The 14,804-nt window shown below is 42.3% G+C and overlaps 1 protein-coding gene across 1 annotated transcript; it reads right to left on the bottom strand.

Annotated features, from left to right (window-relative positions):
- Nucleotides 1–1,855: 1,855 nt before the first annotated feature.
- On the bottom strand, nt 1,856–14,062 carry BuGZ (Bub3 interacting GLEBS and Zinc finger domain protein). The gene is made up of 6 exons (XM_011155544.3): nt 13,837–14,062; nt 13,037–13,163; nt 12,159–12,553; nt 11,654–11,993; nt 10,869–11,298; nt 1,856–6,141 (listed from the first exon to the last, which is right to left on the bottom strand). Exons 1-6 carry the CDS (start codon nt 13,875–13,877, stop codon nt 6,041–6,043), a joined length of 1,434 nt encoding a protein of 477 aa, XP_011153846.1. The 5' UTR covers nt 13,878–14,062; the 3' UTR covers nt 1,856–6,040.
- Nucleotides 14,063–14,804: the final 742 nt, after the last annotated feature.

Genomic DNA, 14,804 nt, shown 5'->3' with positions numbered 1-14,804 from the left:
TTTGATCAAATAAACTTTATCTTAAATTAACTGAAGAATTTTTTCCCTTAAAATTTAGTTCATGAAAAGTTTTTTTTTACAATTGCTCATAATTTGAAAATGATCGCTGTCTCTGGATATTTTCGCTAGGAAATTCGATTCCAAGTTGACCGAAGAATCCGTCATTAACAAACAATACGACAGAAATGGAACACCTTGCATATATATGTATATATATATACACACACACCCACACACATATATATGTATACATATACACACACACACATATATATATGTATGTATGTATGTATGTATGTATGTATGTATGTATGTAGAGCCAGCTAAGCATTCTACGAACGATCGAACTGTCGAACGAGAGTCGCGAATTGGTAAAACTTGGTCGCTCAAAAAAAAGGAAAGAAAAAGAAACAGAAGAGAGAAAACGCCGAGCGCAGGCACAATCTCGAAAACATTCGCGATTAATCCAATGACACAGTTTGCTGCAATTGTACATCATTCTTGTACAGCAATCGTTAACCCTTTCAACACTTCAACGGTGACAATGCGAGGAAAAGGTTGGAGGAAGAAAAAGTAGTAGAGGTGTGCAAAATTATAAGAGAAATTTGAAGACTATTAATTACGTATTTTTCTTTCTTCTTTTAAATGAACGCGGATTGAGACGTTCGTGTACGATTAGTCTGCCGCTGAAAAAAACGCTGTCATTCGCGTATGCCTCGAGTAAAAATTATTACTTTGCGAAAATGCACGTGCATTTTATAGAAGAACACTTTAGACCGTGAATTTCTCAAAGTGATAATTTCTGTCATACAGATATGTGGGTGATGTCCTCTGCGCGATAAATTATACCACTATAGCTCCTTCACCATAGCCCTGCGACGTGAGATGTATTGCTCGAGAAATATTACCTACAATCTAATTATTAACATATTAACACATACACTGTAGTTAATGATCATAACAAGTTATCGGAACTCGCGAAAATAATTTCAAACGACATCTATGCGACACATAATCGCCAACCGCGTAGGAAAAGAGTTAATCGGGGGATGTGATGCGTGTCTCTCTTTCTCTCTCTATAACAAAAGCCAAGCGACCAAAGATCCGTCTTGAAAGGATTAAAATTCGCTGATAAGATACATGCGCTAATTGCAATCCTTTCTCTCTCTCCCCCTCCCTCTCTTTCTTTTCTCTCTCTCTCTCTCTCTCTCTCTCTCTCTCTCACTCACTCACTCACTCACTCACTCACTCACTCACTCACTCACTCACTCACTCACTCACTCACTCATTCTGTCTCTCCCTCTCTCTCTCTCTCGTTTCGACGTTCCGAACGATCGATCGGTTAATTTACCCGCGACTCGTTAACCGATATTACAATTAATATTGTTTCTCGGTCCAGCCACGCGTCCGCGGAGTCGAGTACCGCGCGAGTCGAGACTCTCTCGAATTTGCTTCTCTCTGCTCTCGAGCTGCATCGACGTTCGAACAAAGTCGAGAGCTTGGAATCTCGGGGTGATGAGAGAGCGCAGGTTCGCCGCGCATCCTGGTCGCCCTGAGAGAATCGGGAGGGTCGACTCGCGGTAGTCTCGACTCTAGGACGGTAGGTCCAAACAATCGCCTGCCTTGAGGCAAGGGACCGATTAGGTCCAACAGCGGTGAGAGCTGTGATTGGTTGAAACAATATGTGGCTGTCGCCCGCAATTCTGGGATACTTGCGCGATCGTGAAATAATACGCGCGTCGTCGGCGTACATCGTACGAGTCGGCATCGGGGAGCCGACACGCGACAAATCGACGAGGTCGCATGTTGATCGCCAAGGCGACGCATATCCCAGAACAGCAGACTATGCCCAAACTTTCGATCTTTCCACAGAACGTCTTTATTCGGAACTGTCGATAATATGACACTCAATAAATAACAGAATTCCTACATGTCCAATTCTGCCGTTAGATTGCCCTACCGAATCGCAGAGTGCGAGAACGTGCGCGCTTGTACCTCTTGCCTCGCGAGGATCCGAGGGAGAATCGCAAAATTTTCTAATTTTGTGCTTCTCATAGTTCGCTAGATTAATCTCGCATCTGAACAATACGTATGTACAATTGTTCCAAGAAAAGAAGAGAAGAAATATTTCAATTTGGAAACTTTTACATTTTCTTCTTTTTTCACGATGGATCGAAAATGACCACTTAACGGCCACTTCGCGTAATACCGTTACCGTGTGTGGTTACAATATCACGTGACTCGACATCCCTCTAGACACTCCCTTCTCCAGGTTTCTTTGTCAAACAATTCCTTTTTCGCCGTTGTCGAACGCGCGTATCTATTCAGGCACTTGAGAAAAAAATCGTTTCTCGACAATTTTTCTCTTGGCCACTTGAACGGTCATCGACGATCCGAAGGGACACGCGAAGAAACGAGACTTGTACATATCGCGCGAGAGAGAAGGCGCGCTATGTTCGCGCAGCGAGCGAATTTGGCAGGGCAATCCCTGAAAAATAAAGGATTATAATAACGATGCGTAGATTAGGTACGTACACGTGTTGTACGGCGCGCTTTCAATGCTGTTTCGTATTTCTTTTATTTGTCGAGGAGGTGTTGGTACCGGGTTGGTGACTGTGATGGTGGTGAATAATAGTGATAATGATAATGATGACGATGACGACGATGATGATGATGATAGCGATGATTGAGAGTCGAGTCAAGAAAGAATAGAAAACTAGCAGGGTGCCTATTGAAGCAAATATACAAACGAGAAACGATAGTACACTCTGCTCTTGACGAATGATTGTCGTACGATGATTTCGCAGCCTTGGACTTCGTTAACGACCATTTATGTTATTCGAAACCGAAGCTCTGACCAATCTTTATGTGCTCCTAGTTAAGTCTGACTCCATTTCAGGATAGACCCTCCTCCTCTAGAGAGTTCCTCTACGAAGAAGAATTCCTAATAGACGGGCTCGAAGATCGAGGTGGAAAAAGAAGCCGTAACCACCGCAATCAATAGGCACCCTAAAGAGACTTACATAAAGATAAAATGTTAAGTGGACGAAAGATAGATAGAAGAGAATGGGGAAAAGTGCCAGTTAGAAGATAGAATAGGAATAAAGTCCGAAAATCCGCGTCTGCTGTGGAGAGGACGAAGAAAAATCGAGCGTTTCCGATCGTAGAGCAGCAAACCCGAGGGTGTGTGGCGCGCGCAAGCGCTACTTCGTTAGAATCGTTAGAAAACCGATACAGCTGTATAAAGAACGGACGTGTGTAAAGTCTGTACAGATTCAATCACAACGATCAGGCTCTACGATCGGCGGCAATCCGATGACGTGGTAAAGGAAGAGTGAAGAAAACGGCGTGAGTCGAGTGTAGAGAGCTGGTGTTCGATTCCGTGAGCACCCTCCGTACTTACCACTCACTCATGCGTCGCCGACTCATGTTCCTTGCAAGGGAAAGGGGGCTTTTTTTTTTTTTCTTAAGTCGAGCCGATTACTCTCATCGTCGACCCGGCGTTCGAGAGAGCGGTCATGCGTTTTCAATCGCACAAATTAAATTCGTCCGAATGATTCATGCGAATGGCATATTTATTCAACATATCTGTAATGTACTTCAACTGGATTTTGCCAATTATCTCTACAAAATTTGTAAACGTTAAAATCCAGTCGGTCAACTTGCAAATGTAAACATTCGTTAGAGTCTCGAATTTTTGGTAAATTTACATGTAATTAACAAAATATCGCACTCGAGAGTAAAGATAACATCTTCTCGATAACATCTCCCAAGGAAATTATAGTTTCGTAAATTATATAAATATTGATCGTAATTTTTTCCCTGGTCAAAATTTCCCCTATTTTAATGTCATTTAATATCATAATTTTCTCTTTATTTCTTTTTCGCCGTGTCGCACGGAGTTCATCGACTTGACCGTAGAGTGTTAACAAAATAAAATTTGCGACAGACTAACCTGAGGCGAGCGAATCTTCACACTGCGGCTAGCAAAAGTTCTAAACTGTAACGTGTGTGTCGTGAGAGTGGCCAAATTTTTCGAATCAATATATGCTCTCTCTTGATTCCGGTTCTCTTGATTCTGCTTCGACAAAACGTGTATCGTACCAAGACTATTCTCCGCCGTCAATAACACCCTGAACGAACCACAGGGATTTAACTTACCGCCCCGGGGACAAAAGAATTACGCTATTTTTTTTTATCTTACACGGAGCGATCGAGAACGCATCCCATATAATCGATCTAAACCTCGAAATAAAAATGATAAAAAGTAGAATAAAAGAAAGAAAAACTTATATCTTGAAGCCGTACATTAACAAACTCGAGTTCAACTCGATATCCAACATAATATATATCCTATGTAGGCACGCTAAACTTATTATTCGTAACTTTTTTTTTCAATTCTCAAAAATCCCAACCAAAACGCAAAAGATCATTGAATACTTTCACTAGAGAGAAATTCTGAAGATCGGATTTTTTAATCGGTTTGGATCAAAGCTATTTAAATAAATTACGCAAGGATGTGACACGTAAGCTTCAATTTGCTCGAAAACAAAGTTAGCAGAACTCACGCAAAATATCCTAGATTGGGGAAAAACCGAGAAGTAACGCGCTTTTAGCGCTCGCGTTTTCAAGATTCGCGGATGCGTATTCGATCACTCCGAACACCGCGAGCCCTCTGACCTCGAGAGTTAGCTTGTGATTATCGCGAGATGAAGATTAAGAAGTTTCGAAAAACAGAAACGGAGCAGTTCCGAGAGGGACTGTCTCCGCTCCCTTAGACAGATATTTATAATCCGATCTTGTATTTAAATTGTTTCAAGTAAGGTCTTGGATGATCTCAAGATACCATCTGGTCAATTAAATAACCGTATGATAACTCGAAAAATCATATACTTGAGGCAATTGTAAATATGCAGGAGATCGAACTATCGAAATATCGCCTTTAGACTCACTCGGGAATCCTACTTTAGTTGAGAGGATCGCGATTCGAGTCCAGCTGCAGCGTGAAGCGCCACCTTGTCCGCGATCGCGTCTCCTCCAAAAGGTCTGGTGCACAGGCTGAGGGACAGCGCGTGGAAACGGTCTACTGGCGCGAAAGGAGCAGGATCTCTTTCACTCTCACTCTCACTCCCTCCCACTCTCTCGTTCCTCTCTTTCTCTATCTTTTTTTCTTTCTCTCTTTAAACAAGGAGAAAACAAGGGATGGTATGTGACATTTCGTTGTTGTCGAAACTACAATCAATTCATTTTTTTCGCGTCACGATTAATCAATGCTGTGATCAAAAAGAACTCGTCGTGAAAGCAAGATAATCTCATAATTCGTACGATCCATCTTGGATACGGTTTCGTGTTCAAAATAGATCTCATAAATTTGTACCGCTCTCGCGTCGAATGGATAATTGACGTATGTGTTTGCTTTGCTGACATTTTGTGGTAGGTAAAGATGATGATGATGATAAAGAAGAGACAGAAAAAAAGAAGTAGCAGTAATAGTGACAGTAATCGTAGTAGCATAAGAAGAGGACGAAAAAATCGACCGTTTCCAGCGCGCGCGATTTTTCGAAAAAATCCTCTCAGGCACTGACGTGGGCGTGCGGTGTGTGTCAATCTTTCTTTCTCTTTCTCTCCCTCCCTTTCTCTCACTCCCCCCCTCTCTCTCTCTGTCTCTGTCTGTCTGTGTAGTTTCATCTGTCTTCCATTCAACGATATGATTAAAAAAAAAAATAAGGACCTTGAATCATCCAACCGTCGCGATGGGAGAGGATGCGATCGAATTGCGCGGTGTAAATCAAAGTAGATGCGAGAACTTCACCGCACGAATCGACTCCCATTATCTTTCTCTCCTTCCCCCCTCTCTCCCCCTCCCTCTCCTCTTGCTTTCTCTTTTCATATATCTCATTTCTTTCCCTTTTTCCTCGTCGTGTCAACTATATATGTCCGTGTCTCTTTCTCGGTCAGGTCCAGACCCCAGCGAGACTTAGGGGCGGGCCCACAGCACGAAGTGCAACGGCGGGGGATTGGGCCCGTCCATAGGGGGTGATCATCTGAAGCGTGGATGCATCATCGGTGCTAGCATCGGCGCCGGGAATCCCATGGGAAAGGCCGGATGCATCGCACCCGGTGGTATGGCTCCTATCATACCTGCAAGGTAACACAGTAATTGATCAGTACGATCCGCAGCCAGTAAAATCTTGCGAAAAAGAAAGCACGACGCGACACGTGCGAGCGAGTGAATGTTTGCGACCATTGCGACGTCGCAAACGTCACATGGAATTTCTCCTTTTCTCTCTCTCTCTCTCTCTCTCTCTCTCTCTCTCTCTCCCCCCTCCCTCTCCCTCTCTCTTCTCTCTTGCTCTTACTTTCACTCTCACTCATTCTCATTCTCATTCTTTGAAGTATCCTCAGCATACCGGTCATTTCCGACTTTAACAGAGTAAACTTCACGACAGCGCAACAAGAGGCTGCCGAGGCAAGAAAAGGATTCGCATGAACTTTTCATGCCTTGGGCGCCTCTGTGCGCTTTTCAAAGATGATTCTGTCAAAGTCGAAAGCATTCCGTATACTAGTCATAATGGTACTTACGTCGCGACTGTTCACATTATATTGTAATCCGCGTGTCGTCAGATGCGCGGTTCTTATTATATCCTCGTTCGTATAGAATCTCTTTTGAAGAGTCGCACGTTATTCTTCAGTACGAAACAAAAAGTTTGTGAGATGTTTCGTCATTGAAGAAAATAGTAATGTGACAGCTGATCGATCGATCGTTGCAACAGAAAGTAGTTTTACATTGAGTTACGTAAGTTAGCTTAGACGTCACAATCGCGTGCGATCTTGTTGTCTAACTACTGCCGAGTATTAGTCAACTGAGCGAGAATTTTGCATTTAATCCCCAAGCGAAGAACACTTCCTTGCGAAAATTTGCGCAACTTTTCCGAATATATATATATATATATATGTGTGTATATATATATATATTCCAGATCAGATATATATATATATATTCTTTCTCTTTCTAAAGAACTACATCACGCATCTGGTTACAGAGTGGTCGATCTTGTTCGGCAGTACACCTACGTTCTACCCAGCAACCTCATTAAATGCGAGTCACCAAACTAGATATACAATGAATAAAAAAAGTATCTCGCACACCTCATCTTCTCTCAGCGGAATGTAATTTCACGCGAAGAGAAAAATATTGCCGCAATATATATATATATATATATATATGATATATATATATGTATCAATATCGAAATGAAAGCGATGCATATTCCACAGTATATCTTCGCGGCAATATTTTGTCCGTTCTTTCGTGGGAATTTGTACCGAAAAGGATGATCGATGTGCGGCTATTCTTTTTTTATTCACGGTAAATACATAGGTATATGTGTACGTACGAAGAGAGAACTCAGCTTAGCATGCAGTGCGCAGCATACGCAATACAAGTCATAAACAAAAAAAGAAAAAAAAGGAAAAAAAAAAGAACTTACAACAAGGTGGTATCACACAATAAAAAAAAACTCACACCATATACAAAGTATACGGGTCTCGTTTGGGAACGCGCGACCGATTCGAATATCATCTTAGCCCGCGGATCGCTCAGCTGTCACTCGCACTTCCCGGACGTATCCTTAGAAACGCTAGCCTTTTTAAACGTCAGAGAAATGGAGAGGCTCCGAGACACGATAAATCAGGATATCGATGTAATTCGCCATTAAAATGTTGCGATGCGTTGAAAAGTGTCGTTTCTCTTTTTCGTTCGCATGCGACACATCCTTTAATTCCGTTTCTCGCTCGTATCACGTGCCACAAGGGCCAAGTCATCGAAAAAGACGAAATTGTTAATCGCGGATCCTCAATCGAGCGCAAGAGTTACGTAAGATATACTGAGTAACGTGAAATCGTTTACTTACTGTTGGTTGGCTCGACAATTTTTTTTCTTTTTTATTAATCTAAGATCTTTCGTGTAACACAAAAGCTAGGCTATAGTGTAAGGGAGATACATTACGTTCGTTCTCGTTGCTAGTTGCTCATTTTCCATGAAAAGAAAAAGAAATCGAACAGAATGCACCGACGTGCACGCCAAGAACGCCAAGTAACGACGCCGAGCCCTTCCCTCTTTATCCTTTCATTCGTTTATTTATTATTTGACCATGATTTTGGTCAATACTTTATCGTACCCCAATCATAAGTAGCGAATGGTCGCGCTCATATATAAAATTCGTCATGCAATTTGGAAACAACGTCTATCTCCTGATCTAGTAATTATCTAATAATCTAAAAAGAAGGAAGGGACAAATCATTGAAGAAAAAATTACGCGAAAATTATTGCAGTTATTGTCAGTTTCTTTCTCTTTCTTCTTCTTTTGTGTCTCATTTGTGTGTACATTTCTTTTCTTTTTTTTTTAGGAACGAAGACAACTTTGAACGACTGTCAGTACCGTGCCCAAAAAAGCAGTTTCTCCACTACTGTATCACAACACCAGGATTCCAAGCTATATATATATATATATAAGTAATACTGAAGAGAGACAGGATGGTATAACACGGCTGGCGAGATAAATAATGGCGAGTGAGTCGTAAGAAGAGTAAAAACATGGTTAAATCGAGAAAGTGAATAAAGAAGCTGAAACGAAACATAAGTAGGAAACAAAGAACTTATACGATATAAATAATATAACAGCCGAGCGGCCGGAAGTCTCTCTCTCTCTCTCTCTCTCTCTCTCTCTCTCTCTCTCTCTCTCTCTCTCTCTCTCTCTCTCTCTCTCTCTCTCTCTCGCCATTTCTCTCTTTTATCTCGTAATTAACTATGTAAAATACAAATAAGATAAAAAAATTGTGTATACAATCTTTCGTACTCTGTCATGAGCCGGAAGAGCATCGTACGCAAGATGCGAGAGACGCATCGATAAAGATAAGATAAAGATGAATTTAGAGACATGACAGAGTAGAGATGCATCGATTATGCATCATATAATGCCGACTTTTTTATTGCTATTATATTATTATCTCTACTGGTTATGTGTTATAGCAGTCTTCGTTACTCTAGTTTCTACGAGAGGAGGCATTTTCACGAAATCCTGGACTCGAGGGTCCTCATCAAAATTAAAGTGCGACTTTTTGCCGTATGCGAGCGTTCGTCGGAGAAATTGGAACAGATGGAAGTAGGAAGTACGTGTCGTTGGCCGCTCGACCCCCAACCTGCCCAGTGTGACAATAATATAAATATACGGAAATATATACACACGGTAGCTCGCGGAAGCTGTTCGAGTCGGCGGTACGAATGAATCCTAGATGTGCGCGACATCCTTCGAACACTTGCGCGAGCCGCTGTACGTATATATGTACACGTATACGTAATAAATGTATATGCGTATTAATGACAATGATGACAGTAATGATATAAGATTAATTAACGATATAAGAATAATAAATATAACAAGATATATATGTATATAGATATATATGTATGTATATATAGATATATATATATGTAGGCCATGTCACCGCATGCTAATTGCTAAGGACCAACCTTTGTAGCGCTTGGTATAAAACGCGGTTTTAGTAACCAGACTGGGTTCATTCGACACTCACCAAGGAGTGACCGGGCGCCCTGCAAACGCACCGTTAAAAAAACGTCAACGCACAAGACACGCTGTGTCGTGAGATTATCGTGAGATTGAAATCTGGCGTACAGTTGAAAAATCTTGAGAGCGTGCTAACAGTTATACCGAACAGTGGTCGTAATTCTTTTCGCTTCTATCTCTACCTTTCTTTCTCTCTTTTTCTCTCTCTCTCTCTCTCTCTCTCTCTCTCTCTCACTCACACATACACACATTCTCTCTCGCTCTCTTTGCCTCTGTTGAGCATAACAATTTCATGCACACGTCATCAATTTCCTGACTTCTCCGCTCCTCTGAACCGTTTTGTCACTTTTATTATCTTTTGCTATCACGTTTAGTGATGTGATAATTTCTCAAATAACAAAAATGCAATTATCCGATACGGCGAATTGGACGCAAATAAAGATAAAACTATCAATTACTGTTCAAAAAGTATCTTTTCTGTCGCTTTCTTTTTCTGTCTTATTCGTTTCTCGTGTGGATAAGATTGTTTTCCAAAACCTCGATCGCGAAAAATGAGACAAGGATGATAGACGAGGTTTGCGTTAACTACGTCTAAAGATAAAGAAGCTATTCGCATTTCCGAGAGAATTTTAGTTTCGATAAGAGTTGATAAAATTAAAATAATTTTATAAATATACTTGCACATGAGATGACACATTAACGTGATACGCGAATTGAGTAACTTCTGTAGCCAGCAAAACTGAAATTAAGTCATCAACGGAAAAAGAACACTCAGTCATAATGTGTTATGTATATACTAAAAATTTAAATATAATGTATCTGTGATACTTAGCTAGTATTTGACAAAAGAAATGGAAAATCTCTAAATTCTCAATAAATATATGGTTAAGAAAAAAAAGAAGACTTAAAAATTGTCATATGAACACGAGAGAGTCCAGGAGCCCTTTAAGGAGGATAAAAAATAAAGAAATATCTATATCCCATCGGAAATGTCGCTTTTGCATCACGACGCGACGGATTCTCGACTCTATTCCGAGCGACTGCGCATTCTCGCAGACGAGAGAGGCTCAAGAGGACACATTTGTATGTCGAAAAAACGAAGCGGTCGCGAAGATATCGTAAAACTCAGTAATCAGCGGGGGGCGATATTTCGAAGGGAGGAATCCTCAGCATTTCGGCCACAATGACCGAAGGGGAGATAAACAGACAAGGGAGCTGACGGCGACGGCGTGAAGGAGGGAACGCGGAAATTGTTCGAAGCTCAAACCCGTAGAGACTTACCTGGTGGCATGCCCATGGGGGGCGGTCGCATCATGTTACCTCCATGAATGAGAGCAGGCGCGGCTAGTGTCATCGTGTGTCGCATAAGTGGTGCCATTAAGGCGACCGAATTCACAGGCATCGCGGCCGCCGAGGCCGGTACCATCACCTGCGGCGGCCTCGGAAACCTCTGTTGCTGCTGCTGTTGCAGGGCGCTCAGCGCAACCGCCTGCTGTCGCTGCTGTTGATCCTGAAACGCGGCGGCCGCGTTCGCAGCAGCCGCTTGTTGCTGCTGTTGCTGCTGCTGCGCTTGCTGCTGCTGCTGTTGCTGTTGCTGCGCTTGCTGCAACGCGGCAGCTTGCTGTTGTTGTTGTTGGCTCGCCTCCGACTGCGCCGATCGCGGCTCATCGGCACGACGTTGGTACTTCGGTAACTTCGCTCGAATTTCTTCCTGCAAGATGAAGACCACCGACCAATGTGCGTTTTAGAATCGATTATGTATATCGAATGAAGAAAAAAAAAGCTTGCCAATATCGGTATATATTGTAATATCGTATGATAATTATAAAATAGAACAAATTATATCCTATTTAGAGAATTTAAGATAATTCCATTTGGAAAAGAAAATAGAAATAAATAAATCGTCCCTTTACACTTTCTGGAAGATCTCCGAGAAAAATACAAGTCATGAAATACCGATTAATAATAAGCGAATAATTAGAACGGCTCAATAGAGAAATTCAAAAATTTAGACTCAATCCGATGGATCCTGATGATGTACCGAAGATATAAACGTATAGACTTACCAAACTGAGATCTTCCGGAGGATGAATGATTTTACTGGCAGCCCCGGTGGTTGCAATTAAATTCACCTTTTGATCGCTACCGAGGTTGTTGCTAGACGTGGTGCCAGCAGTCTCGGCGGTGCTGTAAGCGGGGAATGTCGGTTTTACCGGCCCTATGGAGCCGCCTGCCACCGACGTGATCGGTTTGAAATCTGTCCCGAGAGGCGCGGATGTGACCGCCGTTGACGCCGCCGTCGAAACGGCCGCGGCACTCGGGAAAAGTGGACGCGTCGGAGGAATCGACGCGCCTGACGCAGGCGGTTGCATACCAGAAGGCATACCCGTCATGCCGGACATCATACTGAAAGACAAGCGTAATGATAACGTGAAAATGATCGTAAAATCATAAAAAAGGATAATAGTTATAGAATGATTATGATATAAAGATTACACAATAATGCAAAATAATATGAAAATCCCTTATTTGGTTTGGCTTCTGGATTGAGGTAATTAACAAATTACGCACCTCGAGCTCATAAACGGTGGACCCACGTGACCCATCGACATCATGGGGTGCATAGGTGGCATTCCAGGATGCGGCGGTATACCAGGATGCGGTGCCATGCTAGGATGTGCCATACCAGGTGGCATCGGTGGTAAAGTGGGTTGTGGCGTCATCCCAGGTATTCCGGCCATTCCAGGCATCGCCGGCGCTGAGCCCAGCAAACCCTCCGGTTTTGCTTTCTTCGTCACCGGCTCATCTTCGCCAGAACTGGGTGAACCTGGCCTACCACCATTTCGTTGCCTCTCGTGTTCCTTTGCGTCGTTTGGAGGTATGCCCTCCATTCCATAAATTTCTATCTCGATGTCGCTACGATTCGGCAACGAATTTGGTACCTTGTCTATAGTTTCTTTGTGTACCTACAATAAGTATTAAAAAAAAATTTGTTTGATCACACTGTAACTTCATAATTTTATAACTTTAATATCAAGTTTATAATTTAACATATTGCATAAGGATGGCCACCAGGTAACTATCCAATACTCAAATTCGCAGATATAATCTAGGTATACTACCCAAAATAATGGGATATTCAAATAATTGAAACGAAAAATCATAAGTTAACTAGTCTTAGATAATACCCATTTATCATTTATCATCTGTTATTGATTTTCACAGCAGCTGATTTCAACTAATTTTGTTTGTTGTTCTTGTAAGAAATTATGCTACACTAATCATGATACTTGAGTATCCCCAGATAATTTTCACAAGAATTAAGTAAGTACCTAGGGAATACCAGAAAAATAAAAATATTATTCAGATATCCCAGCAATATTCTCACACTATCTGAGTATCAAAGTAATATTTGAGTATCAAGACATTAACACGATGAAACATATTACCTGCATACAGTGGATACTGAGCCCTGGTCCTGTGTACAATTTCTTGTGACATATGTGACATTTGAAATGTTTTGCCTTCTGATGCTGAATCAGAATCTTTTCATCTTCGAATTCTCGATTACAGTACCTTGGTAAGCGTTAAGGAATTTTCTACAGAAAGCTTTTCACAAATAGTACCTTTTTTAAATTTGCGGTAACTTTTCAGAAGAGTACAACGGGGCCATTGGCTAGACAAGTGTAGCTCGAGAAACCAAGAGAGTTCGGGGAATTTGAGGAATACTTATAAATCTCACGGGTCAAACGCGAGATCGATTTTCCCCGATTTATTTTCGCGGCGAAGCCTTTCCGCATAGGCAACTTCCGTTACATCACAATGTAACGTCGTCGTATGCATGGTCGTATGCATCGGTGAGAGAACAGCTGCGCTCACACGTACATACACCACACACAGATGCACGTGTGGCGCGGTGGCGCGAGGAGATCGTGCATATCGATTTCCCCGCCTTCGCCACGAGCAACACTCACATGCCTTCTCGCCGAGTATAGTTTCGCAATTTTCCCGAGGGAATCGATCGCTTCACGACCGCTCGTATTAATTATCACCGTATGTGGGGCTCGATCGTGCTCCTCGAACCTCCTCCTCAGCGCGAACGTATACGATCTAAAAATATGATTACGTAAACGCGACGACCGCTAGTGTCGTCGTGTCGTTGTCGTTGTCGTCGTCGTCGTCGTCGTCGTCGTCATCATCGTCATCGTCATTCTTGTCGTTCTTCTGATGAGAGTAAGAAAAAGGATACCAGCACCAGGGTCTCGACTGCTTCTTCTTCTTCCGGCCCATCTTACCGTCGTCGGGGTTATTACGCGACGCGACTAATCACCAACAATGAAACTCCTTCGTCTCGACGACGTGATGCACTCCAAGTATACGCGACGACGACTTCCTCGTTACACTATACACACGCACGCATACATACGCGGGCTCGCGGTGCTACGCCGATAATCCAAAATGGCTGCCGCATCCTCTCCATCGCGCTGACGAGTGTGCTAACAACTTACGGTGCCTCCGAATCCCTAGGCCTCGTCGAGAATAGCCTTGGAAAGTCGTGGGACAACGTCTCCCGCTGAAACTGTGCCCTCGTGCACATGCTTCAATGCATGTGCGAATGTCATAAATCTTAACAGTTGCTCTATTCTTTTTAGCTGCACTGTGTGGTGCGATTCTTTAACTCGTTATTGGAGTTAACAACAGCTTCGTTATCGTTGCGCAGCTTTTTTACGGTATACAAAAGCTGCGCAACGATAACGAAAGTGTCGTTAACTCCAATAACGAGTTAAAGAATCGCGCCGTTGGTGCAATAAGTTAGAATCAGATAACTATATTTCTTCTCACATTCTAACTTATTTCACCACCAGTTCAGCAGTGCAACTGACAAGAACAAATCAAGAGACTTGTGCTTGAGTGCAATATAAAATTTATTATTTTCCGAAGAAGTTCCTAAATTGGTAATAGAATAAAACAAATATATATTATGTTTTATTCTAATTTATTGTGCACCAATGTATATATATCAATTCAGGAAATTGTTGCCAGTTGCACAGAGAACGCGGCATGCTTGTCGCGTGGGGGTGTATATCTATTCGACGCAGCATAATTGGAAAAGCAAAAGTCCTGTTCGTTTTGTCTGCATTGCTGAACTGGTGTGACAAGTTGAAGTGAGAAAACCTATGTTTGTCTCGCTTTAACTTCACGCACCAGTTCAGCAGT

The sequence above is a fragment of the Harpegnathos saltator genome, unplaced genomic scaffold (genome assembly GCF_003227715.2).
Source record: "Harpegnathos saltator strain DR-91 unplaced genomic scaffold, Hsal_v8.6 scaffold114, whole genome shotgun sequence".
NCBI lineage: Eukaryota > Metazoa > Arthropoda > Insecta > Hymenoptera > Formicidae > Harpegnathos > Harpegnathos saltator.
This window is presented reverse-complemented; position numbering and strand designations above follow the sequence as displayed.